Source organism: Chlamydotis macqueenii, chromosome 6 (assembly GCF_036417535.1).
Source record: "Chlamydotis macqueenii isolate bChlMac1 chromosome 6, bChlMac1.mat, whole genome shotgun sequence".
NCBI classification, from domain to species: domain Eukaryota; kingdom Metazoa; phylum Chordata; class Aves; order Otidiformes; family Otididae; genus Chlamydotis; species Chlamydotis macqueenii.
The window spans coordinates 42,725,161-42,751,234 of NC_141561.1; the positions used below are offsets into that span (position 1 = coordinate 42,725,161).

Consider the following 26,074-nt stretch of genomic DNA (forward strand, 5'->3'; position numbering starts at 1 on the left):
TGTGTTGCGCAGCTTGACGGTATCCGTGTGATGCCCTGCTTTCCCCGGGGCGGGGCTCCGGTGCGTCCTCGGTTGGTTTGCTGGCAAGAGAGCCGGCAAGTGGTGACCCCGACGTGATTCCCCGGGATGGGATCCCGATAGAGGGAGGGTCTGTAAGTTGTCGTGCAGCGACAACCGGTGACCCCCGACGTGTCAGAAGGTAACGCGTGGCCGCGGGGCGGTCGTGCCTGCCTGCTGTTAGGATGGCATCCATCCAGGATACAATAAAGGCGTTGGGAAAAGAGGTAAACTGTCCGGTGCATACGGCACCGTTGATGAAGGGCTTGATTGGCAAGCCGGGAGAGGTGATGGACGTGGCGCGGTTACAGGCGGCGGGGAAAGAGCCGTCGGAAGGGGAGGGGGACGAACAGGGTCTAAACGGCGCGGAGGGGACGGGGGGTGGCGCTCCGGTGGTCTGCCCGGTTCGGCCAAGAGCCTCTGACAGTGATAAGGGGGCGGTGGAGTTTGGGTGTGTTCCCCCGTGTATTGCGCCTTGCTTGTCGGGGGGGGCCTGGGCCGAGGGGGCGACCCCCCGGATGCGAGGACGCGCGGGTGCCCTCTGTCTCTCCTTCTGCCCCATCGGCTCCACCGCTTGTGGATTCGCGGAGGGGCGAGACCGGCTTGTCACCTCTCCCTGAGGATTCATGGGTTGCGGACAGGGGAGGGGGCAGCGAAGCGGAAATAGCGGACGCTTTAATCCGCAGGTTGGAGCGGTTGGCGGCGGACGTACAAAAAACACCGAGTAAAGTAGAAGGGTCGGCGCGGGAAGCGGAGGCAGCGGCTGAACAGAAAACAGGTAGTGGATCAACGGATTGGACATTGATTGCTAAGAATTGCGTATTGGAAGGGGTATCTCTAGTGCCATCACATGGAGATGGGGGTATAATGGTGTGCCCAGTGACACGGGCAGCAGGGTCGGCAGTGGAGCCCGTTGGATTACAAGTTATTCAGGGAATGGCAGAAGGCGGTGAAAGAGGAAGGTGTTAATGGGGTGGCGGCTCAAGCGATTTTGGATGTGATCTGGGCAGCAAACCCGCTTCCTTTGAATTGTAGGCAGCTGGCTAGAGCAGTTTTTACAACCCCCCAAAAGGTGCTGTGGGAGGCTGCGTTAAAGGAGGAAGCGGACAAGGTGGTTTTAGAAGCTTTAGAGCCGAATCAGCCCTTGCACAGGATTAGTGTGGAAAGGATTCTAGGGTCAGGTGACTTTGCTGATCCGGCCGCACAGGCTAATATGCGGGGCAGGGATATCCACGCCGCCGCGCGGGTGGCGTTCGCAAAAATGGGTAAATATGAGGGCAAAAGGCAGCCGTACACTCAGGGGAGGCAGGGCGTAGGGGAGTCCGTATACCTCTTTCTTGGAAAGGCTACAGAAGGCGATTGAGAATTCTGATTTGCCAGAAGATGTGAAACCTCTAGTCGCGAAAGAGTTAGCTAAACAGAATGCAAACGAGGTAACGCAACAAGTTTTGGCGCAATTGCCTGGGGATGCGGGTGTGGCGCAGATGATTAAGCGAGTTACGGAGGCAGAAGCGTTGCAGCAAGCAAAGCCGCTCATTGCGGCAGTTTCCGCTATGCGATCACCCCCCGCGGGCCCCACCTGCTTTGGTTGTGGGGGTGTAGGACACTTTAAGCGGCAGTGTCCTTCGGGGACCGATCAGGGGATAGAACTTACAGGCGGCCAGCAAAGGAGATGTTTGCGATGTGGGCGGGGCGGACATCTTGCCAAACAGTGTCTGCAGCAGTCAGCTGAGCCGGGGCCGGGGCCGCCGCCGCCGCGGGCGAGCTGTGAGGGGGGCGAGCGGGGAGAGGCACGGCGGTGGCTGCCCCTCAGGCGAGCCCGGTGCCGGGAGAAACGGCGGGCGGAGGCCGGTTTCTGTCACGGTCACCGTGGGCGGGCTCGCCCGATGACTCGGCGGATCCGGGTGTATGCTTCAGAGATGTCCAGCAAGCTGAAAAGCCATCCTGCTGAAAATGGAGAGCATCCCAAGAGAAAAACGGAAAATGGAATGGACAGCATGGCTGCCTACACACCAGAAGAAATGGTACAGCAGATGAAAGAGCTCATCACTGAGAGCAGTGAGTTAAAAGAAGCCATGAAGTTGCATAACCAAGCTATGAAGAACCAGTATGAGGAACTTTCCATCTGTCGAGAGAAGCAGAAAGAAGAACGAGAATTTTATGAGTTAAAGTTTAAGGAAGTTAAGCAGTGCTTGCTAGACAAGTGCATGGAAAATGAAAAGCTACAACAACTTCAGAACTTAAAGGAAAGAGAAGGAGCTGAAATGGAGGGCTGCATGGCTACTGAGAAGGAAATGAGGCAGCTGATATCCCAGGTGCAACGGCTCCAGGCTGAGAAGGCCGATATGCTAGGCATCATTTCAGATCTGCAGGTCAAGCTGAACATCTCAGCAGAGGATTCCTTTGTGGAGACTGGGATGAACGAAGGAGAAATAAATAGAACTGCAAAGGAACATCAAGAGAATAGTGGTGAAATGACCAGTAACATTGATATCTACGGCAGGAACAAAACTGCCGACGAATCAAAGAATCTGCAGTCAGAGGAGCTAATTGTAAGCCAACTGCTCTACTGCCTTACAAATGAAACTCAAAAGAGGGAAGAACTTGAGAAGGAGCTGCAGAATCACAAAGAGAGACTGTCAAAACTGGAGAAGAAAACCAGCAACTGCCTGAAGAGTGGGACACAAACTGAACAGCAAGCAGAGGAGAGTTCAGAGGCTGTTGGCAGTGAAGTAGAAACTCTGAGTTTGCAAGTTTGTGCTGTTTAAAAAGCTTCAGGAAGCCCATGAGAAGGTAAAAGAAGCAGAATTGATTCAGAAGCAGCTTCAAGAAAAGTGCCAAGTACTGGAAAGAAAAGCTCAGCTGCTGCATCAGAACTGAAGGAGAAGCAGCAGCTAATATACACCATCAAGAAGCTGGAACTTCAGGTGGAGAGCGTGCAGGCAGAGGTCAAGCTGGAACAAGCCAAGGCATATGAAGAAAAGGCGAGATATAATAGCTTGCAGGATACAAATAGCAAACTCCCTCCTGAACTCACCAAAGCAATGAAAACCATTGATGAAATGAAACTCAAAGAGCTGCACAGAGTGGATAAAGTTGTGGTGGAACAACTGAATGCAAAGGTGGAGTCGGCAGAACAAGCGCCTGCAGCAAAGCAGCTCCAGATAAATGAAATGAAGCAGATAATTGTTAATTATTTGTTATTGACTGTGCCTTTTGATTTGAAAAACATTTTTTTTTTTCTGATGCTTTCAATTTAATTACTTGGGAAACAAACCCATCAGTTTACTTGGGAATACAGCATAAGACTTTTGGCTATGTACTTAATAGAACTATAGATCAGTGGTTTAAGAAAATTTTATTTTGTTTTAGAAATTTCAACTTTAGGCTAGAATGATTCAGCATAGAGTGGGGGTGGGGAGAGGTTGTCTTGTTCCCTTTCTCATTATTCTGCTTTGGTTTTGGTAATAGATTGTTTTGCCTGTGACGGTGGCTTTAAGGATCTCTTGCTGCGGCTGCCACCAGGCGTGCACATCACCCCCCCCCCATCCGGCGGGGCGGGGGCAACTTACCCAAAAACTGCCATGGTTACAGATACTCCCGTCTGAGTTGACCAGTGGTCTTTAGCAAGAGAAAAGCTGCGCCATTTGAATGAGTGAGTTGATGAGCGATTACAACTTGGACATATAAAGCCAACAGACAGTTCCTAGAATACACCTGTGTTTGTAATACAGACAAATCGGGTAAATGACGACTCTTACAGGATTTAAGGGCAGTAAATTCAGTAATTGAGGTTATGGGACCTTTGCAACAGGGTTTACCATCTCCTTCGAGGTACAAACTTTGTGTAAGTGAAAAGATGAATCCCTCAATATTGTCTCCGATTCTGCCTATGTGGTCAATGTAATACAATGCAGTGAATGGACAATGTTAAAGGAAATTAATAATCCTTTGTTGTATGTCCAGTTTAAAAAAAAAAAGTTGGAGTGAAAATAATCTGGAAACGGGTAATTGGGAAGGACCATTCCCTCTTATGACATGGGGGAAAGGATATGCTTGTGTTTCTACAGGAGCAGTGAGCAAGTGGATCCCTGCACGATGGGTATGACCAGCGCTCCAAGCTGCCTTGCGTTCGTCGGATTGTTAACAAGCTGTGTGGCAGCTCCATGGACATCAGTCACGGAAAGAACAAACGTGTGGGTAACTATGGCTGGTGCCAGAGGGTGGGGCGCCATTTGTCTGTCTGTATCATCTTCAAATAAGCCTTTCAGAACATGCTTGGTCAATCTGCCAAATCAGATAGCGGTAGGATGGCAACTCTGTGTAAAACAACAGCAGCCGCGAGTGCTGAGTGCTAAATTACAAAAGATGGAACTCTTGGGATCACTAAAGATGGACTTCTGCCTGTTTTCTTTAACTATTCAGGAGCTAATGTTACTAGAGGGGTAATGATTGTAAATGCTTTAAGACCTATACATTGCAACGATACAGCATGGTGTAATCACGCAAGCGCATATCAAAATCCTGACAGCATAAAAGACCTAAACGAAGTACACATAGCTTTAAATCTGATTGCCAAGATAATATAGAGTTCTGGAAACCAAGTGAAATTATTGCTGCTTTAATCTTTGCACCTGGTGTGGCAAGTGCCCAGGCATTAGCTACACTAAAAAAATTGGGCTTTTGGCTTGCTAAGCAAACGCATACAACTGCATTGGTACTATCAACGCTGTTAACTGATGTAGATTCTAAACACAACACTACTTTACAAAACAGAACCACTGTTAGCCTGCAGAGCCCATATTTGACAGGCCTTGTTGTGTGCGCTGGCCACGCATGCAGCAACGTCTAGTCAGGCCACGCGTGCAGCAACATCTAGTGACTACTCTTTCACTGAATCTGCTGAGAGTAAAAACCGAGATGGCTTGGAGTGGAGGAGAGGGGAGGGACCCGGAGCACACTCTATTAACAACAGGGGACGCCCTGAAGGTGCTGCGCCTGCCTCCTTTCTCTGCTCTGACCCCGCTGATAAACATCCTCTTGCTCGGCAGTGTCTTTGGCGTAGTCGGGTTGGTTACAGAATAGATCAATAATAGATTTTTTTTTTTATTATTATTATTAGCACAAATCATGGTTGTCAGGATTTTGATAGGCTTTGCTGCATGAATCTGTCTGATTATTCGGAATCTATTCACAAAGTATTCAAAACTTGCAAAAAGGTGTACAAAAACTGCAACAAAGTGATTTTGATATATTCAGAAATCTTTTTGGTGGATTGATATAAGCTTATTACAAATAGCTGTAGAATGCTTATTCATGCTTTTTAATATTTGTATTTTGATCTGTATTCTGTGTGTGTGTGTTGAAATATGTGCAGACTTTAATAGATAAAGCATTGAAACGAGCCTCTTCTCATAAACAAAGAAGAGAGAGATGTCGGTATTTCTTGAGCCAGTACGGTGTCAGTGAAAGCAAACTGACCTTGGGAGAGGGATACAATCATGCTCGCTGGAAGAAAGCCATGGAATGAGAAGGGAAGCTTTAAGATACAAGACATTGTTAGCAGAATTTATGGCTTGTTTCAAGAGAGGCTTGCAAAAAACTAGTCACTGGCCTTGTAGATAAGAAAGTTACTGGAGTTGTTATGTCTGTAATAGTAGAAGAATGCTGTAGTAGAAAATTACTAGAAGGTAGTGAAACTTAGTTTTGCTTAGCAGTCATGAATATGTATAATGTGTGATCAGTAACTTTTATTGGCTAAGCTTGTGTGTGGCATAACTGGGTGGTTGCTATCCTTGGCTAAAATCGGAATTGTGATATAGGCATCATACTAGGTATAATCATTAATATTTCCTGCTTGGTCACCGGCCTACAAATGATACAGAGAATACTACATCAGGGCGCACAGTTAACGTGCTTGAGAGAGGGGTTCGCAAGAGGTCTTAGTCGATAAAGCGCTTGTAGTACTGAATCGTGTATCCTTTGCTAACCCCCAATCGATTTCCCCTATCCAAAACCATTTTTCCTCGCGTCAGCTGCTGTTTGGGGGCAAGGCACTCCCAAAGCTCTGGTACCGCCTGCCAGAAAATCCACGTTGGGAAGGTCCTGCTGATCTGCTAACATGGGGACGAGGGTATGCTTGTATCTCCACAGGTGCGGGGACCCAATGGATCCCAGCCTGGTTGGTACAGCCGTGACTGGAGGATCGACAGGGTAACCGAGCGGCGCAGCGCTCTCCAGCTCACCCTAGTGGGATTGATCCTGATTGTGAGTCTTCCAATGCCAGTGATAACGAGTAACTTCTGGAAGCAGTTCACGCATTACACAAACCCTACTCAGGTTTGCATACCACATGGCCTGTTGAGCTCTTAAAAATGCCAGCTGCACAGCCCTCACCATATCTGAACCGGTGACTGCTTTAGCAGCATATGACGAAGGACTGACACAAATGAAGATGGCATTAGATTTTGCCCTTGTGAGGCCTGGCATCGGTTGCAGCGACCTAGAGGGAGTCCTAGGTCTCCAGGGTTACTGCTGTTTGGACTTCAGCAAGAACACCTCCTCGGCCTTGGGGAAGACGCATGCGCATGCTGCCCAGTCAGTATTCAACGTCAAAGCCCTAAAGGACTGGGGGTAGGTTTCAGACCTGTTTGGTTTACCTAGATGGCTAAGAAATATTGTGTCTATAGGTTTGACAATCCTAGCAGTTGCTTTGATAATGCTTTGTTTCTGTTATTGTTACGTTTCATGCATGCTATGATTAAGGGGTCACTAGGTGACTATCCATGATCAACTATGTTATGGTGGCATCTGCCCCAGAGTACCAGCAATTAGACCAGGATGATTTAGCATAGAGGGGGGGAATTGTGGGGGAACGTTAGCAGGGCTGCATGTATGCAGGAGGTGGGGGGGTCTGTGGTGATTCGCATGCTAGGCGCGGATAGGTCCATGGGCGCAGGGGGCAGCTGTGTCCACGTACATGGTGGGGGCACGGATAAGTCCATAGGTGCAGGGGCAGGTGCGTGGCAGGCACGGATAGATCCACGGGCGCAGGGGGTGGGTGCATAGCAGGTGTATGGGTATTTAACCCTGTGTTGCGCAGCATTAAAGTGAAGGCTTAGCTTGACGGTATCTGTGTGATGCCCTGCTTTCCCCGGGGCGGGGCTCTGGTGCGTCCTCGGTTGGTTTGCTGGCAAGAGAGCTGGCACTGCCTATCAGACTCAGTGGTCTCTTCCATCTCTTTTTCCTGACATACAGAGCCACAATATAAGGATTTTGCAGCAAACATGCTCCCTTCCTATTCTGCCAATGCAGAGGCCTGCCACTACTCTCATTCAGCAACTTACGACCGCTTTCAGATCAAGAGAACTGTCTGCTGAGAATTGGGAAAACAAAAGTGATACAGGGAAGAGTACAAACACCGCTAAAGGTGGCTCATGGGTCAATCCACCTCATCCTTCCCAGGAGACAGTCAGGTCTTAAAGGAACAGCCCAGGAAGTCCTACTCAGCCATGCCTTGGCCTAGGACAGGAAGATGTACACATCTACATGAGAAGCCAAAGGCCACAATCAGTTGAGCTCAGGAGTTTCAGAGAGCAGCTAAGCTGTTTCTTCCCACCAGCTTTTAAATTAAGAGTCAAGGCTCTACCCAAGATCAGCACAAAGGCATGAGGTCACCCCTATTAGGAAGAAGATGCTCAGCAAAAATGACTTGACTGCAGCAGAGAGAGATTATGGAAGCACTTGGAGCTGTGCGTTCACAGTGAAGGAAGGGGTGATGCTTCCAGTCCTGTTGGCACAGGCAAAGCAAAACCACCGTGAGAAAGGAAAAAGAGCTCTTCCTGTGATAGACCTCTATGCGACACCTTATTGACACCTTCCACCTCCTTCTGCTCCTTGCTACCACTGAGGGATCCTCTGACTGCCTCTTGTCATGTTCGTGAGATAGAAATCCCTACAAATCAGGTTACCTTGTGGCAAGCAGTAAGGAAAATTAACTGAGCATCAAATTGGATGGGAGAGTTGCTTTAGAGAGAAAAAAATCGGTTGATTTCAAAAGAAGAGCCAGTTGCATAACTGAGAAGGAACCAACGATCAATTCTGCAGCTCCCATACAGCTTCTCCCTAAAGAAGACAGCTTCATAATGATTGCATGTTTTAAAGATTTCTCTGGCACTAAATGGCACTGTTGTACTCCATCATATATCCAACTAATTTTACAATTTTTCAGAAATTTCACCTGTTATTTTGATCCAGTTTGGCACAAAGCCATCATGAGCAGGTGAAGGAAACACCTACCCAGCTCTCCAGTGCTCAGGGAATGAGCACCTTCTGCAGAGACCTCTTCCCAGCTGTACCAGAAAAACAGAGCTGGAAACAGGGAAGGAAAGACTTAGGGAAAGATAGGGAAGAAAACATATTTGGTTGCAGAATTGCAAACTCCTCACCTAGTTTCTTTCCATTGCATCCAGGAGCAGTGGAAAGACATGCTCCGCAGAGTGCTGGGTAAGAGGAAAACTATTTCATTGGGGTCTTGGCATCAGGTAACACTCATGCAGGAAGCAAATTCCCCAAAGAGTTCGGCTGCAACAAGAGTCTCCAGTGCAGTTTGAAGCAGGCTCTGCAGCTCCATCAGTAGAGACTTTGCATACTGCAGGGCTGCTCAGTCCTTATAACCCTGCTGATTCACGGGCTGGTGTGACAACTTTTGCTGTTACCCCAACTACCTACGAAACACCTCTTCAGTACCTTCCCCACATACAAAAGACAATCCTGCATGACTGCTTCTTTAGGAACAGCTTCCATTGCCCCTTTACAACTGACTTGCCTATGTCCAGTGTGGTCACATCTGCACTAGGTGAACCAGGTGTGCATAGAAGCACAGCCCTAATACCACCTTACACCATCACTACACTCAAAAAGGAGGAAAAAAAAACAAAAAAAAAAACCAAAAAAAAAACCCACTGCACAGTAACCTTTCCCATTCCCAAAGGGCTGCAGGGGAGACTGTTGTGTGGAGTGGGGAGAAAGGGACAAGACCTGTTTTCCAGGAGAGGAACCCATCAAAGGTCTCTTCTGGCCTTGTTCCAAAAGCAATTAGTACCCGACAAGCTTCCCTCAGCCCCCTACATCTGTGGTCAAATACCCATTAAAGCTAGACTTGCTGGTGGGCTAAAACTCACGCCTTCGGATTTGCAGCAAGAAACCTCTCCCACAGCTGCTGCCCCCCAGAGAAAAAGGAATTAAGTGCCTTTATTACTTGGAATGAATTGATAATTAGCTACAAGCACTACAGAAAATTATAGGCAACCAGAGAGCAGCTGCAGATGGAATAACGATCCTTTAATAGCATGATTATGAGATGGCACAAGACATACCAGGCACAGTTATGCTGGGTGCCTGAGACAGTCCTCCCCAGTGAGCTCTAACATGTCAGAAGGCAGCTAGTGATCTCATGAGCTCATCTGCCATTGGACATTACAGCAGAAAGTTTAGGGAAAGACTGTGAGTTCATTACAGAACATTTTTCCGTGAAGAAGAAAAGGAAATGGCACCAGGTTTTCTTCACATGCTGGATTTTTGAATCTTGATTCTTCTCATTCAGCAATCTACTTTAAAAAAAGGGAGAGAGGGGAGGAAGAAATGTCATAGCTCAAAATTTGTATCATACTTCACAGAACTAACCAAACATGCATGATCTCGGAAAAAGCATATTCAGCTGCACCAAGTTGCTTATTCATTTATTTAGTGTCAGAATCACACTATGAGGAATCTGTAAAAAGAAACATGTGCAAAACACTTTACATGTGCACATATGTCACGTCAATTGCTAATTAGTGTAAAAAAAAAAAAGACTGCTAGAAAAATTAACAACAGTGAAATAAGTAACATGGGGCATAAATCAATGCATATTGTAAAGTCTCTAAAGTTGAGGTGGTTGAGGCTATGGTGGATAGTCTCGTGAGAAATTAAGAGCTACAATATGCACAATAAATTTGAGCTGTGTTTTTCTAAGAGAACGTGACTGCTTCTACAGTAGTCTGTAGCCTACACTGTTATCTTCAGCAAGTTTGTCACCATAGCGACCTGAAATTTTTCTGTAAGGCAGTTTTGTCAGTAAAATTTTAGGGGGAGATTTGTGCCAGACAGGAGTATCCATACATGTGGTAGCAATAGACACCAGGACTGTCTGAGGGTGGCTTGTCCAGGAGCACCTGGGCCCTGCCCAGCCCTGGAGATGGGGGATGCAAGCCAAAAAACTGGGATCAGCTACTGGGGACCAAATGACAACAGGAAAAACAGGAAGAGGTGGGAGCATGGGAAATTTCAGCTCAGTTTAAGGAAAAATCTTCCCACAAGTGTGCTCTGACACTGAACCTGGAGCTCAGAGAGGATGAGGCATCTACATCCTGGGGTAGTCAAACCTCAGCTACATAGCCTGATGAACCTAGCCTGGGACTTTGAGCAGGGGTTGGGCTTCTAGAGGTCCCTCCCAACTGGCAGGATTCCTTGACAAATTCATTCCTAGTGCTGGACGACAGCTGAGAGACCTTTCTGTTCCTCCAGCAAAGTCCTGTTATTTTTCTCCAGCAATTGGGTTCAGGGGCTCACAATCAGACCTTAAAGACATAGTGAAGTCTAAGAAATCATCCAAGCTCTGCATCCTCCAGAAGCAGGAACAATTTCCTCAGCGCAGGAGTGGGTCTAATCCTTCAAAACAGACGTGTGAGAGGTGGGCAAAGGGCAAGGCAAAAATTGCTGCTGTTCAGAATAGCAACAGGAGACTGTTGCAGAGATTCTTCCCTTCACTATAAGACCTCCGCTTCATCCCCGCGCCACGATCTGACTAGAGGTCAGGAAAGGTCCTGCCTGGGTCTGTTTCAATTTCAGCCCTTTGCCTCTGGACAAATGAAAGCAAGCTGTCTTCTTGGCTACAGTGTATCACAGATGCCAGGTGACACCACGGACTTAGCTATCGCAGACAGACTCCAAGGCAGGAGGAATATAAGTGTAGCCTGTCATTTTCTCCGCATTGGCTAAACGATAAATTGCTCTAGCTCTCAACTCTGAAAGCCAATCTGATACAAAACTCATGCACTATGCAACAGATCCCATTCTGCAGGGATTTCCCTTCTGCTGCTGCTTCACTTCTTTTTTTTTTTCCCCAGAAAGCGATAAGCTGCTTTCTGAGAACTGGAGAAAGCAGGGTGTGTGAACGGAGAGGAAAAAAAACAAAGACAGAATATAAGAAGCCATGAGAATGCAAAACAGGAACTAAAATCAAACAGCTTAATGAGGCCACTGGGGATAAAAACTCATCTTTCCATACCCTCGGATGACTTGCACCCTGCTCCATTACTATTTTTCTAGAAAATAGACAAATAAGCATCCATTTTACTCTGAATGTTGGATCCTGGAGTTCTTGGGTATGAGAAGAGGCCCAATGTTACCAGTTACTCTTCCATTGAAAAAACCCCCTAATATTCAAGGATGCCAGTCTATTCACTTTTGCTTCTGGCAAGACTGCTAATCAGTTTGTAACAACTGGTGTCACCACGTTCCCACCAGCAGTGAGCTATGCCAGGTGAGAACTCAGTCAGAGAGCCATTTTAAGAAAAATGTAGAAAACTCCAGGAGGAAATCACAGCCCCTTGGCTTGATGCAGAAGAAATTTGATTGTCTGTGAAACACAGTTCCACAAATGACACTTGCAACCTGTCCGCAAGAGCAAGCAGAAAGTACTAAAACTCGAACAGTGCAGGATTTCAAGAATCATAAATTTCTCCCCATTTGTTTCATATTCTCTTTTAAGAAGATTTTGCAGCTTGCTTGTGATCTAGAGATTTGTTAGGCATTAGATCAAGGAATGCAAAACATTTGTGATTACTGCTTAATCGAGATAGCTCCTCCTGAGAGCCAAAGAATTAATTTAAGATACCTGGCATTTTCCAAATGCAAAGAAAAGGATGTCTGCTCATTTCCAGCTCACAGACCTCCTTCCCCACAACTTTTCTGGAAGATTGGTTGAAGAAGGTTCAACTCACATTCACCCAGCCGCGCTGAGACAATTTGGTTGTCAGAAACCAACCATGGTCATGCATTTAAAAAATCTGTCCCTCTCTTCTCTGGAATAGACAGTCAACCTTATGCTATTCTTCACTAAGCCTCAACACTGTCTTCTTGGGTTAAAGCCACCCCAAAGGACACAGAGTGCACAACAGAATGCCACTGCAATAAGCTCAAGAAAGGTCAAAAATATTTAGAAAAATTAGAGATTCCTATAAGAGGAAAGGCAGTGATTCAAACAGCATATCACCTTCACTGGCTCATGAATAAACTAAAACAGCATATGGATTTAATGAAATAATTTTTACAAAGACAGACCTGACCTAGCAGAATGACAAGGTTTTCCTTCCATGTCTAGTTTCTAGGAGAGCAGGGAGTATGTCTCCTTCAGCACATACAGGTTTACCACGGATATGCTTATGAGTAACACGTTAGTTTTTGGTGAGTCAACGGTGCTAAATTATATCTAAAACTGTCCTGTTTCCAATGCAGCAGGTCTGAATTGAGCTCCACATGCATGCAGCATTCAGTTCTGGCACGCTCTACAGGGACAGAGACCTGCTAACGATACATATGCAAGTGAGTGTGCGTCATCACAAAGATATAGTGCTAAGTGGTTTCCTCTTCCTTTCCTCAACTAGCTTAAAACCCTTCAGCTTGCCAAAAACTGATCTCTATTCTGAGTTGCTGCAACTCTTTCAAAAACACTTCCCTTCTGCTTAACTCCTAAGATGGCAGGTAAAACGTTAGCAGCAATCAGAGCTGCTCCCACATGAAGCCTGAGAAGTAAGCCAGCAAAGGTGGTGTCTGCGGGATAGGCCTTGCCAGCTCCAATGAATCTTGAGTGCCTTTCATGATCCTTCCCATTAACTAGGCTCCAAATATCTCCTTCACAGCTTCTCTCTAACACTTGCTCTGTGTACACTGCATCGTGGTTCTCCCACATTACTACCATGTTCATTTTTTTTGGTTGCTGAACTGTGCAGCCTCAGGGCCCTGTTGCGTTAGATTTGGCACAAAGACATGGCCATTTCTCCAAGATTTTGCAATATAAATAGATACCACAAGCCATGGGTGGAAGGAAAGCAGCAGCATAAAGACAGTGGGTGGCTTCCTGAAGGACTGGGGCAGAACGGGGTACCCAACAACTCATCTGCCTTTGCCAACACACAGGCAGGGCATGTTCGAGATCCCACAAGCCAAGCGAATACAGTCCTGCTAAGGGCAACCAGTTTGGGCAAGGTCTAAAATATCCATGAAACATAAGACCAAAACACATCTCTGGCAGCTAAGAGCGATGGACACAAAAAGGCAGAACTGTAGCTCAAGGCTTGAGCCGTATTCTGAACTCAGACCAGCAGATTGATTTTCTTGTGCACTGTCCACACTTCCTGCACACCAGGACGCTGGTGTTTGCATGAGCATATGGGATGGACTACATGAGAGTGAGCGAAAGCCATGAACTCTGTAGTTGGGATACCTTCCTAGGAGTGAAGCAAGAAGACAAAAATCAGAAATATCTTCTGCTGCCTTGACCACTGGTCAGACCCTTGTTCTGTGAGCCCTCCCGTAGGCACCCATCAACACTTGTTGAGGGTGCTGTTTGCACTCTGTTTCACTGAGTTCCCCCATAAGCACGTCCTACGAATGCCCAGAGTAAAATGGCTTTTAACATGCTTGCAACCAAGAAGGACATTCCCAAAGAGGTCTTTTATTCTGAGCAGTCACTTTCACACTCTGTTGCAAAACCTGCAGACCTAGGGTGCATAAAATCTACACTTTGAACTGTACTCACCCAAACCATATTATTCAATCTTGTCAGAGCTGAAATAGCTGGATTTATGCCAGTCTCCACGGCTGCCGTCTCTTCCCCTTGAAGGGAAGGCTTCAGGAGCAAATACATCTTTTAAAAAAAGAACATGGACACACACAAGAGTTATATGCTTTCAAACACATATTTGTTCAGCATTCTGCATATCAGGACAATCTCAAGGATTCACGCAAGAGAGCACAAATCTGGCAATCCAGAAAATACGTACACAGAGTGTACAAACCTCAGCATTGCCCTACTTTGCAGCCTAATGCCTTCCCACCTCCTCTGCCTTCCTGTGCAGACACCCCTCTGCACAGGAAAAAGCAGCTGGCTGTGACCTGAGCAAACTGCTGGTCTTCCACATTTTGTTCTCCCTCAGACAGGTGACCTTCTGATGGCCCAAACAGATGACCCAAAAGGCAAACCGACACGCACCAGGACAGTCTGGCATGACAGGAATGCCTTACCTTCTCTGCGACTGCTGCCTCGCCTGCTGGGGTTCATTATCGGCATATGCATCATCTGTAAATTAAAGACTTTTTTTTAACAAAAGCTCATCTGTGAATAAGTCAGCCTCTCCATCATTTCCTCAATAGTATGTGACCACCGAAGTAATCCCAAAATTCATAATTAATTTCTCCAAAAACAAGAATCATAGAATCATAGAATCACATGGTTGGATGGGACCTATAAGATCATCTAGTCCAACCGTCTTCCCACTACCATTGCTGCCACAGCTACTAAACCATATCCTGTAGCTTCTCATCAAGCCGCCTCTTGAACACTGCCAGGGACGGAGACTCCACCACCTCCCTGGGCAGGCCGTTCCAGTGCCTTACCACTCTTTGAGAGAAAAAGTTTTTCCTCAAGTCCAAACTAAACCTCCTCTGGTACAACTTGTGGCCATTTCCTCGGGTCCTGCTTGTTGCCTGGAAGAAGAGGCCAAACCCCTGTTCATCACAACCTGCCTTCAGGAAGCTATAGAGTGCAATGAGGTCTCCCCTGAGCCTCCTCTTCTTCAGACTAAACAATGCCAACTCTCTCAGTTGCTCCTCATAAGACTTGTGCTCCAGACCCCTCACCAGCTTTGTTGCCCTTCTCTGGACACGTTCCAGGGCTTCAATGTCTTTCTTGTAGTGAGGGGCCCAAAACTGAACACAATACTCAAGGTGCGGCCTCACCAGTGCCGAATACAGGGGGATGATTACCTCCCTGCTCCTGCTGGCCACACTATTTCTAATGCAGGCCAGGATGCCGTTGGCCCTCTTGGCCACCTGGGCACACTGTCGGCTCATGTTCAGCTGAGCATCAACCAACACCCCCAGGTCCCTTTCCTCTTCACAGTCCTCCAGCCACTCAGCTCCGAGCCTATAGCACTGCATGGGGTTATTGTGGCCAAAGTGCAGGACCCGACACTTGGCCTTGTTGAACCTCATGCCATTCAGCTCAGCCCAGTGATCCAGCCTATCCAGATCCCTCTGAAGGGCCTCCCTACCCTCAGGCAGATCAACACCGCCACCCAACTTGGTGTCATCTGCAAACTTACTGAGGGTACACTCAATCCCCTCGTCTAGGTCATCAATAAAGATATTGAACAAGATGGGCCCAAGTACCGACCCCTGGGGGACACCACTTGTAACAGCCTGCCAGCTGGACTTGACTCCATTAACCACCACCCGCTGGGCACGGCCCCCTAGCCAATTCTTTATCCAAAGAAGGGTATACCTACCCAGTCCACAGGCAGCCAGCTTCCCTAGGAGAACACTGTGAGAGACCGTGTCAAAGGCCTTGCTGAAGTCCAGGTAGACCACATCAACAGCCTTTCCTTCATCCACCAGTCTGGTCACCCAGTCGTAAAAGGAAATGAGGTTGGTCAAGCACGACCTGCCTTTCGTGAACCCGTGCTGGCTGGGCCTGATCCCCTGAATGCCACTCATATGCCGAGTGATCTCACCCAAGATGATTTGCTCCATAACTTTCTCAGGTACTGAGGTCAGGCTGACAGGCCTGTAGTTCCCCGGATCCTCCTTACGGCCCTTCTTGTAGATGGGAGTCACATCGGCAAGCCTCCAGTCCTCCGGGACCTCCCCAGATAACCAGAACCGCTGGTAGATGGCCGAGAGCGGCTCGGCAATCACCCCCACCAACTCCCTTAGCACCCTAGGATGGAGCCCGTCCGGTCCCATGGACTTGTGGCAGTCCAGATGGAGAAGGAGCTCTCTAACTGTCTCCACCTGTACCACAGGGGGTGTACTCGGCCTGGCATCCCAGACTTCCAGATTAGGGCATAAAGTGCCCTGAGGATAACTGATCTGCCTATTAAAGGCAGAAGTAAAGAAGGCGTTGAGGACCTCAGCCTTCTCCTTATCCTCAGTGATCACATTCCCCGCTGCATCAAGTAAAGGGTGTAAATGCTCCTTATTTCTTCTCTTACCACTGATATATTTGTAAAAGGATTTCTTGTTCTCTTTTACTGCAGTGGCCAATCTGAGTTCATGCTGAGCTTTTGCCTTCCTAATTTCCTCCCTGCATACCTTAGAAACTTCTTTGTAATCTCCCCAAGTAGCCTGTCCCTTCTTCCAGAGGACATAGACTCTCTTTTTCTTCCGGAGCCTCAACAATAGTTCCCGGTTCATCCACACCGGTCTTCTTCCCCTACGGCTCGCCTTACAGCATTCAGGAACAGCCTGTTCTTGTGCCTTTAAGATCTCCATCTTGAGGAGCGTCCAGGCTTCCTGGACCCTTTACCCTTAAGGAGCGACTCCCAAGGGACCCTCGCAACAAGCGTCCTGAACAAGTCAAAGTCCACCCTCTTGAAGTTCAGGATAGCCGTTCTGCTAGTGATCCTTCTGACATCTCCAAGAATAGAGAATTCTACAATTTCATGGTCGCTCTGCCCAAGACAGTGCCCAACCTTCACGTCTCCCACCAGACCTTCTCTGTTAGTAAAGAGTAGGTCAATCAGGGCACCACCCCTGGTAGGCTCTCGTACCAGCTGCATAAGGAAACTATCTTCCACACCCTCTAGGAACCTTTTGGACTGTTTCCTGTGCGCTGTATGATATTCCCAGCATATATCAGGGAAGTTGAAGTCTCCCACAAGAACGAGTGCTGGCGATTGCACGACTCGCTCAAGCTGCCCATAGAACGCCTCGTCCTTCTCTTCATCCTGATTAGGCGGTCTATAACAGACCCCCACCACGATGTCACTCCTACACGCCTTTCCTCTTATCCTTATCCATAGACACTCAACTGTATCATTCCCAACCCCAAGCTCTTCAACGTCAAAACAGTCTTTAATATAAAGGGCCACACCACCACCCTTCCTTCCTCGTCTATCCCTTCTGAAGAGCTTGTAGCCTTCCATCACAGCACTCCAGTCGTGGGAGTGGTCCCACCACGTTTCAGTAATGGCAACCAGGTCATAGTTATCCTGCCGCACAATCGCTTCCAGCTCCTCCTGTTTGTTACTCATGCTGCGTGCATTGGTGTACATGCACTTCAGCCGAGACGGCTGCCTCAGCCCCAACAAGATTACTGCTGATATTATTGCAAAGCAGTGATGTGTCTAAGGAAGGCTGCAGCTGCAGGTCGGCCCTCAAGTCAACATATTTCATACTTCATACCTTACCTGACCTTCCTGCAGGGCAGATAGAGCCAGAAGAGCAAAGCCTGGAGAGCAGAGTTAGCCTGTTGCAGTCACACAGGGCACCTCTTTGACTCATTTATCTTTTAAAATGTTTATTCATCTCGTTACTCTTTTAAAAGCTTTCCAGACACTCTACTTGTGTTGGTCTCTATCCCAGGAATACGATCCCAGCCTCAGTCAACCACAATTCCTCCTCCTATCCAAATGCCACCCATACTATGGGAGCTACACCAACACCATCCACGGTGAACCAGGCTGAAATCCCTCAAACCGAGTTACAGCTCTAGAGCAAGAGCTGCGGCACACTTGCTGCAGCCCTCAGCAGAAATAAATACTTCCCTTTTCATGTGCAATAATTCCCTTTGGCATTTTTTACCTTGTTAACATTGCAGGAAATATATTCCCTAGCAGGAATATTGGCAGCAGTACTGAATTTTAAGTGATGGTTAAAGCAGGCTTGCAGGAAGATCTCTGCTTGTAAATGCAAGTGATTATACGGAGTGCCCTATTAAACAAGATTTATGCCTAACCCACAGAGGACAGACTGAACATCCAAGACCATGCTACATATTTCAGTACTTCACATGCAGTCTTTCTGCTCTGCAAATCAAGAATTCTTGTGGTGCATTCACCACCTAGCTCTGAGTAGAGATTCTAAACAACAACAAAAAATAACTACAAGCTAATTTGGCAATTCAAGCCAAGAGAAGGTGATACAGAGTCCTGTTTGCTTAAAATTATTCATTTAGTCACTTGCACCTTCCAAAAATAAAAGCTGTCTGTATCCTCTGGCACCTTGATGGTGAAGCTATCTTTTGTTCCCTGAATGCAATCCTCAAGCACAACACTCACTGTAGATCTGTAAGTGCAGGCACCCAGGTTTCATGGAAAAAGTGGACACTGGTATGATTTGAAAACAGCCAGTAGGCATTCACAGGTTGGGTCAGCATTTAATCACACCTTAAAAACCAAATAAGAGCTCAAAGAGGGAGCACAAATGTTGGTAGAGCTAGTGTTCTTCAGCTACACTGGGATTACACCCTCAGCTCAGAGCTGGGCTTGGTAACAGAGCCAGAGTTGTCGGTATTTGTTTCTAAGACGTGCCAGTCGCTGTTCTCCAGGCTCACACTCTGTATGTCAGAGAAGAGAGGGTGTCGGAGTTGGTGGATGTGCCAGACTGCTGTGGAGATTCACGCTCTCCCCAGGCAGCCATCGAGCAAGGTTGAACCTCTTGGCTGATGGAAAGTGAAGCATTACAGGAGACAGCTGGATTTCAAACCACATTCAGTTTTCCGATCAAAACCTCCAACTGCAACAGGAGTTGCAGTTCACACATAGACACCTGATTTCTCCTTAAAAGAGGATGAGCAGAAATTTCACTCCTCCAGGCAGCAAAAATCATTTTTCCCCTTCCTTACCTCCTCACTGCTCATTGATTCGGAGCTTGACGTACCACGATGGCACTGCACGATAACACTGGAGATCAGCTCCCCGGAGACTTCCACAACACTTCTGCAGAAAGTGGTTGGCTGTAACAGACCAAAAAATATAGCAACACTACAGTACAGATCCTCTCACAGGAGTTTCACTGGGAGTCGGATTTAAAAAACAAATTCCAAACGGGAGAAACTCAAGCAAGATTATACACCTAACAAATTATTGGAGCAGACTGTGGCCAGAAGAATGTATTCTGGTAGCATATGGCTACACACAAGTTGTTGCTCCACAGCTCCATGTTAGCTATACAAAGCCTTGAGCCTGCTTGAGGTAGAAGAAAATCTCCAAAGCCTTTTCATGGCTCTGGCATCGCCAAGCACAAACAAAACAGCTGCACAGGGCTATGCTGACGGCAGCTCCAGGTCTAGAAGTTAAACTACCTTTAAAGAAGCTGTCTCCCTGATTTGATAGAAGCTCCAGCAAAACCTACGCCCAAGTTTGGAAAACAGAAATCCTCACACCATCTTTCATATTGTATTGCCTCAAGGAGAAAAGAAGAGGGATGGTGTCTGTTGAGGATACAGTGATAATTTCACAGAAGCCAACTCTTGCATCTTTAAAGAAAACCTAGCAACCTAGCTAGGTTGCCCTCTTCTTCGTGGGAAAAACTACCTCCTGAGGTAGTAACATGACTCAAAACTTATGAGGAAAGCCTTTGTGCCACCTGTTCAGCATCTTCCCCAAATCCCTCCTCTTCCCTAAAGACTGTTCCCAGGAAGGACAGCCATGTTTGGCTGTGCTCACAGGGGGAAAAAGAGGCAAGAAGGGCTCAGCTTGGAGCAGCACAAAGAACCAGAGATCATTTATGTGGAAGTCTGACATACAGTATGGCATCACTGCACACGGGACTCGAGCTGCTCCACATGCTTTATACAATTTGTGCAGGCAGTTAGGACACAACCACTCAGAAGCTTGCAACGGGAGCCACGCTTTGTCAAAAATCACTGCACACAGAGAAGTCCAGATTCAAAGATTATGTATTTACACCAAAGCTGGTCATCTAAGAAGCAGAGAGCAGCAAGAGCTATATCAAGAGCCTCATCCGTGTTTATTTCCACCTGGAAAAGAGAGTTGAAGACCTGAAAAAGATCAGTGCTGTCAGCACAGAGTGGGAATCTGCGCTACCTAGGACGATAAGCCTTCCTATGATGTCTCTATGCACAACAGACAAAAGCAGGTCAAATGTAAGATTTTCAACCCTATTACCTTAGAAAAGAAGCCATACCTTCCCTTCCAGGCTTTGGTCTCATAGCACACAGACACTTTCACTACACGCTGCTCCATGACATGCATCCTCTTTCCAGCTCAGAGCAGTTCCTCTGTTCCCCACTGACCAGGCAGAAGGGTTTCCCAGCACTGACACTGACCCTTCCCACCTAAAAACCACTCGATGCCGTAGGTTATGTTTGTTTAGGTTTGGTTTTGTTTTCAGAAGGCCAGCCATTCCTCATTCTACAGTACCAGCAGTGTTTCAACACTTCCAGCACAGAGCTGGGCGGGGGGTTCATGTCAACACCAGAGGCACTTACCACGAAAGGCCCCATTTTGAAGTCACACGTGAACGGGTCTCTCCCTGAAGCTTTCATGCACACAGTTTCACGAATGCTGAACTGTAGCTCTAGCCTATATGCATTGCTGTTCCACATGTCAACCTGGTAAAAGGAAGGCCAGCAGAAGATGTAATTAGTGCTGGTCATTCTTCTATGCCCACAACATGGCAACTTTGCTTCTTTGTCAAGTTCTGCAACACATAAGAGCATCGTGGGTCAGCACCCAGTTTAGAGCAGATTAGTGTGTGAGAAAGGGCATTTCCACGGGGAGAAGCCTTCCATGGGGGTTTCAGTTGAAACCCCACAGCCATTGTGGGATCCTCCTACATCTCAGAGTCGGCTGGAGGAGGGGAACTATAGCTGTGCAAAGGCAGATAACCATCGCATCACTCCTGCATGCTGCCCCCTCTTCTGCATGCTAACAGCTCTGCTTCAGATACCCAGACTGCTGAGAAGTCTATAGCAAATACATGACTTTGAAAGTAAACCACATGACCACAAGCAATTGAAAGAGTGCAGCTTATAGAGTCACTCCCTGTCAGCTCAGGTGCCTCCATGGGCACTGCAAGCCTTAAAGAGTTTGGCTCCTTTTGTTGAGACATAAGGATTTTCTTTTCTTCTCCTCACCATCTCATCAATGTTTTAGCTCAAGATGGGAGACTCAAAAGAAAAAAAAACAAAACAACAAAACCAAAACCTAACAAACAAAAAACCCCAACAAACAACAAAAACCCTACTGCTTTCAAGCACTTTCCCCCCCCCCCCCAAACTAGATGAATCCAAAAGTCATCTCATCATTCCTTCCTGCAGAAGGCTTGATACATGTGATCTATGGAAACAGAACAGTTCTGAGGTTGTTCAGGAACATGGATGTGCTAACTTTAAATTAGGAAGCTTTAACCCCTTAACTCTAGGTATCTGATATAAGTCTTAGCAACACGAATTAAAATAGATAAGGATTTCCTGCTTGCATTTAGTCACTAGTATAGATTTAAATCAGTACTGGTGTGTGGAGACAGATGATGTAAACACAGACTGGAAGAAGAATCCTGAATGTGTTTGTGGTGGCTTTTAATTAGCAGCGCAGACATTAGGCTGAGAACCAGGTTACTTTATACCCAAAGCAAAGCAGTCAGCTGGAGGTATTTAAAAACATTGGTTTTGAAGAAAATCTTACAAGACATCCCTCAGATGTCTACTTTAGGGGTGGAAAATTTAAACTCCTAAAGTATTTTTAATTACAAACCAGCATACAAAGAATATTTAGGTTCCTACAGCCATAGCTTCAGATAATGCCCCAAACCCACCCTCTTCCAAGCAACATCAGAAAACTCCAACTAAATCTGGGTTTCCAGGGTTGGGTGAAAAAAGAGTTTTCTACCGCAGCAAAGCATATTTTAGGTAAAGGATCTCTGTTATCTGCACACTTACTTTTGCAACATGGCTCCTGACAACACCGTACAGGTTTGTCCCCCACAACTGGGAATTGATCCTTGCAAGGGAAGCATTGAGAGCCTCTTCTGTGACAGGGAGTTCATAGTCGTACACTGGAAACCCTGGGACAGACGCATCATTCCATTAGATGTTCAGTGCAGTTTTGTGCTTTTCCTCTCAAAACCACCATAAGAAGGAAGAGGTGGTTCCATTCTGAGCAACTTACCTGAACATGAGAAAACACTCAGCATGAGGACAAAAATTAAGATCCTCATGGTGTGACTTCCAAAATCCTCCAGTCCTTTCCCTTCCTAAATAAAGGTTTCCAGCGCACGTTCCTCTGTCTTTATATAAATGTAGCCTTGATCCCACATCTGACCTTCCTGTGTGCAAGCTCTGCTACAAACATTGCACTTTAAACAGAATTGATCCGATAGTAAATATTTGCTGTCAGCCCTTCTCCATTTAGCAGCAGTGCTCCAACAAGAGAGGGGCTGCAGTGTCTTTTTCCCAGGACTGCAGCTAAAAGGTAGCACTGAATTCCCCATCTCTCCATAGCCAAAGGCAATCTCGTTATTTTGTTCACTTTTAGCCATTAGTTTTCCACGTGGTGAGTCAACTCTTTCCTTAGCACCGGACCCAGCACTCATGTGTCTCAGCAGCAATGGGAAGCTGGCATTCCCTGAGAAGGGGACGATTCCCCAGCACAGAATGGGAGTCCACCCATGTAGACCCATCTGATACAATCACCCCGAAGGCCAAAGCATCCAACAGAAGCCTCCCAGACACGAGGCACACGGCAGACCCTTGGGAACCCCAGGTCTGTTTGCCTTGGGACCTCCTGGGACCGTTACTATTCGGTGCGTGCCAGAAGAACTCCCACATTGCTCTCACTCACCGAGCCCAGCTAACCAAAAAAGTGAGTGGCTGCGGACATTTGGCTTCCCCTGTCAGATCCTCCTGATGCTCAGGCTTCAGTTTCAGCACAGAAATTAACAGGATTTTTGAAAAATTACGGCCCAACTTCACTACTGAAAACACAATAAGGAATGAGCTAGAGACGACACCTCAGCTCTCGGCTAACTGGAGCCAGACTGCAACAGGACAACATGTTCTCCACACCCTCTCCAACACATGGCACATAGCACCTGCTAGTCTTGCTTTCCAGATACAGGCAATCTATCTTATCACTCTACCACAACTACCCCACAACAGAACCATGGAAACACTTCTGGTAAGGGTCAGAGAAGCACCTGGGTTTTAAGTGCTTAAAGGCTGTCCATGGGAGCTGGGAGGGAAACTGTGGCCTTCAAACAAGTTCACCCACTGCTGACCATTCACAAGGCACAAAAGTGTCTCACCACGTTCATTTTGAAGATCCCATGTGCGAAATTCCTCCATTAACCTTTAAATCGCAGTTCCACTTGAATTATGTGGCACGAGATAATTTTTAAAACTGTTGAAATTACACTCAAAGAACGACAAGGAAGAGGATGAAGTTCCTTTTGGTTGTTCAGTTGTCAGATGGCAGGAGGGCAGTCGATCACATGCTGGGAGAATCTGATTCCTTGGGTCACAAATGGAGCTGGATAAATATCACTCACACTGAAAATACTTTAAGGCAAAAATGTGTAAAACCAATGCTCTTCTAAGACACAACTGCCCAAGTGTGGGCCCTGATGGTCCCTGGATTCACTCGTTTTTCCTGTGAGATCCTAGAAAAGGAACCTGTTGAGCCATGGTACAAGCCCAGGAAAGAGTTTGTGTGTCAGCTGGTAGAGCTGCATGTTAGGACAGAGATCGTGCCAGGAACAAGCTGTGCCGGGGAGGGATGAGCAGACACGGCGCCAAACAGGAACCTCACCAGGGACACACTACTGGCTGGTGCCACACCACATGCGTGCCGTCCCGCCCAAGCGCTGCTCTCAGAAAGGTGGATGTGGGTGCATATTCCAAAGAGGGGTGGGCATTTTTTTACCAGCCAACTCTGATTTCAGCATTGGAAATGTGATCAAAAACGCCAATTGAAACTTTGCCCAGTCAAAAGCCAGAGCCTTTTCTGTACATCCATTCTCCTTTTTGACTGCGGCTGAAGACTCTCTCTCCCAGCTCTTGGAGACACTCATCTGTAGTAAGGTCTGACCTACTGCTTCCCAGTTCTCCTTAACTGCTGTTCATGTCACAGGGAGGCCCCGTGTCCTGTGGCCACAGCCCTGCCAGAGCACCACAATACAGAAGACTTAAACTGAGCTGGAGATTCTCAAGAACAGAGTCTGTTGTCCTATGCCCAACTTTTCTGCGACCAGAGTCAAGACCATGCTGCCTCAGGTGAAGGAGAAAACCTTCTGTTACACTTTGACCTGCTTCTACCGTGGTTTCTCTGCAGTCAATTGTGCTGCTGCTGCAGTAATGAAACACAAGAATTAAGACAACTCAAATCACTTGAATGGAAAAACTTGGCATTCAGAGCCCCAGGGTCCTTATTGTTTTCCAACACGCTTCACCACCCACTTGCTGCAGTAGTTTGGATAACATTGAGCCTTCAACTTCATCTTTAGAAAATGAACCATTTGCCTCTTGCAGGTGGGGACCGGTTGATATTCCACCAGAATCTGAATATGTAAAACTGCTTCCTAACTGCCGAGCCACAGCGTTGTAGCCAGTCCAGTAGTAACTTTTAACTTCTGAACAGGGTTTAAAGATTTTCCTCTTAGAGTAGCTACTAGGAAATGATGCCAGTAGGATTGCAGTAATGCTGAGTGGGGCTTGAAAATAAAGTTGTTTAATGAAATGAAAGTTCCTCTGCTTTGCTTTGCAGCATCCAGAGAATGGAAATGTTTGCTATTCCACCTCTCTGAATCCTGGCTCATTAAGTCTGTAATGAACTTGGTAAATATTTCTGCTGTCTCTCCACAGATACATTATACTCCAGTAGATTCATGCTACAGCAAAATTGGTTCCATCCACTGTCCGTGTCAGCATCGCGTTTGGGTTAAGGGTGCTCAACCCAGAGGCAGGAGCTGAGCAAGAGGCAGAAACTGGAGGTGGGCAGGATGGGAAGAAGGGAAGGAAGAAGGGATGGGAAGAATGGAAGGTCTGTGGAGAGAACAGGCTTGGGCACACGCTGGCGGGAGGAAAGGTAAATCTGAGCAGGGTGCAAAGTTGTCCCCTCTCACAGGTTACGGATCTCCACAGGTAGCACCTGCTTAGTGCTAATGGTCAGGGGCAACCAACAAGAGAAGGATGGTTTAATTCTTTTTGGGGCAGTGGGTTGGAAAAAAAGCATTCTTGGGAAGCCTCTGCTTTCAGTAGATTTAAGCAGTGGAACCAATTCTACATTTTCTGACTTGAAGTGTCCTGAGTTGTGGGTTTCTGAGGAGTTCTGAGGTTTTGACTGCATTCTTTGGACTGGAGACTGTAACTGAAGCATCAGGTTAGGAAACACCACTAAATTTGTGAAGAGCGACTGGGATTCCACCTGAAATTCAATACTTTGCAATCAAACCCAAGAGACTCTTCAGTTATTGGAAAATTCAGAACAGAAAGCTGTTGTTTCACCTATGCTAAGGAAACAACAGTCACGGCCACACAGACCAAGGACGATGTGCTCTTGAAAGAGCAAAGCATCCTTCCCTTCCTCTAAAGACCAGCTCTGGCCACATGCTGATAAGGACCCTGCCACGAGTTCCTAGGTGCTACAAGCCATATTGGTGAGTGGTGCTGTGGCACATGGAAAAGCAACAAAAGGTGAAGCCTTTGCCTCAAACGGAAAACAGGGCAAAACAAAGCGGAGAAGGTGCAAAAAGTGAGACCATAAGCATTTCTGACATGTTGCCTGCTGCCCAACTGCTGCTGCCTTCCACATCCCCAGGAATTACATGGACTTTCATGGGAAGACAACCCAGACACCACGTAGCACTGGGGAGAAGCCACAGTCTTTACAAAGACTTCCAGCTTTACAAAGGCTTCCAATTGCAGTGGCAGCAACAGAGCTCACAACGTCTCTGA

The 26,074-nt window shown here is 47.0% G+C and overlaps 1 protein-coding gene across 3 annotated transcripts; it reads right to left on the reverse strand.

Moving 5' to 3' along the window:
• Window positions 1–9,378: 9,378 nt before the first annotated feature.
• On the reverse strand, window positions 9,379–22,424 carry SPP2 (secreted phosphoprotein 2). Of its 3 annotated transcripts, none has more exons than XM_086751060.1 (7): window positions 22,293–22,424; window positions 22,064–22,188; window positions 20,612–20,734; window positions 19,004–19,114; window positions 14,404–14,458; window positions 13,919–14,026; window positions 9,379–9,665 (listed from the first exon to the last, which is right to left on the reverse strand). In XM_086751060.1, the coding sequence occupies exons 1-6, from the start codon at window positions 22,339–22,341 to the stop codon at window positions 13,929–13,931; spliced, it is 561 nt and encodes a 186-aa protein (XP_086607186.1). In that variant the 5' UTR covers window positions 22,342–22,424; the 3' UTR covers window positions 9,379–9,665; window positions 13,919–13,928. The 3 variants fall into 3 exon arrangements, with proteins under 3 accessions (XP_086607186.1, XP_086607187.1, XP_086607188.1); XM_086751061.1 differs by having other exon boundaries at window positions 9,379–9,668; XM_086751062.1 differs by lacking the exon at window positions 9,379–9,665 and adding an exon at window positions 9,771–9,829.
• Between the last annotated feature and the right edge of the window lie 3,650 nt (window positions 22,425–26,074).

Coding starts and splice junctions, on each gene's coding strand:
- SPP2 (XM_086751060.1), bottom strand. CDS start 22,341: ATGAGGATCTTAATTTTTGTCCTCATGCTGAGTGTTTTCTCATGTTCA. Junction 20,735..22,063: donor TCAGGAGCCATGTTGCAAAA/GTAAGTGTGCAG, acceptor TCCTTTTACCAG/GTTGACATGTGGAACAGCAA. Junction 14,459..19,003: donor AATCAATGAGCAGTGAGGAG/GTAAGGAAGGGG, acceptor TTTAATTTACAG/ATGATGCATATGCCGATAAT.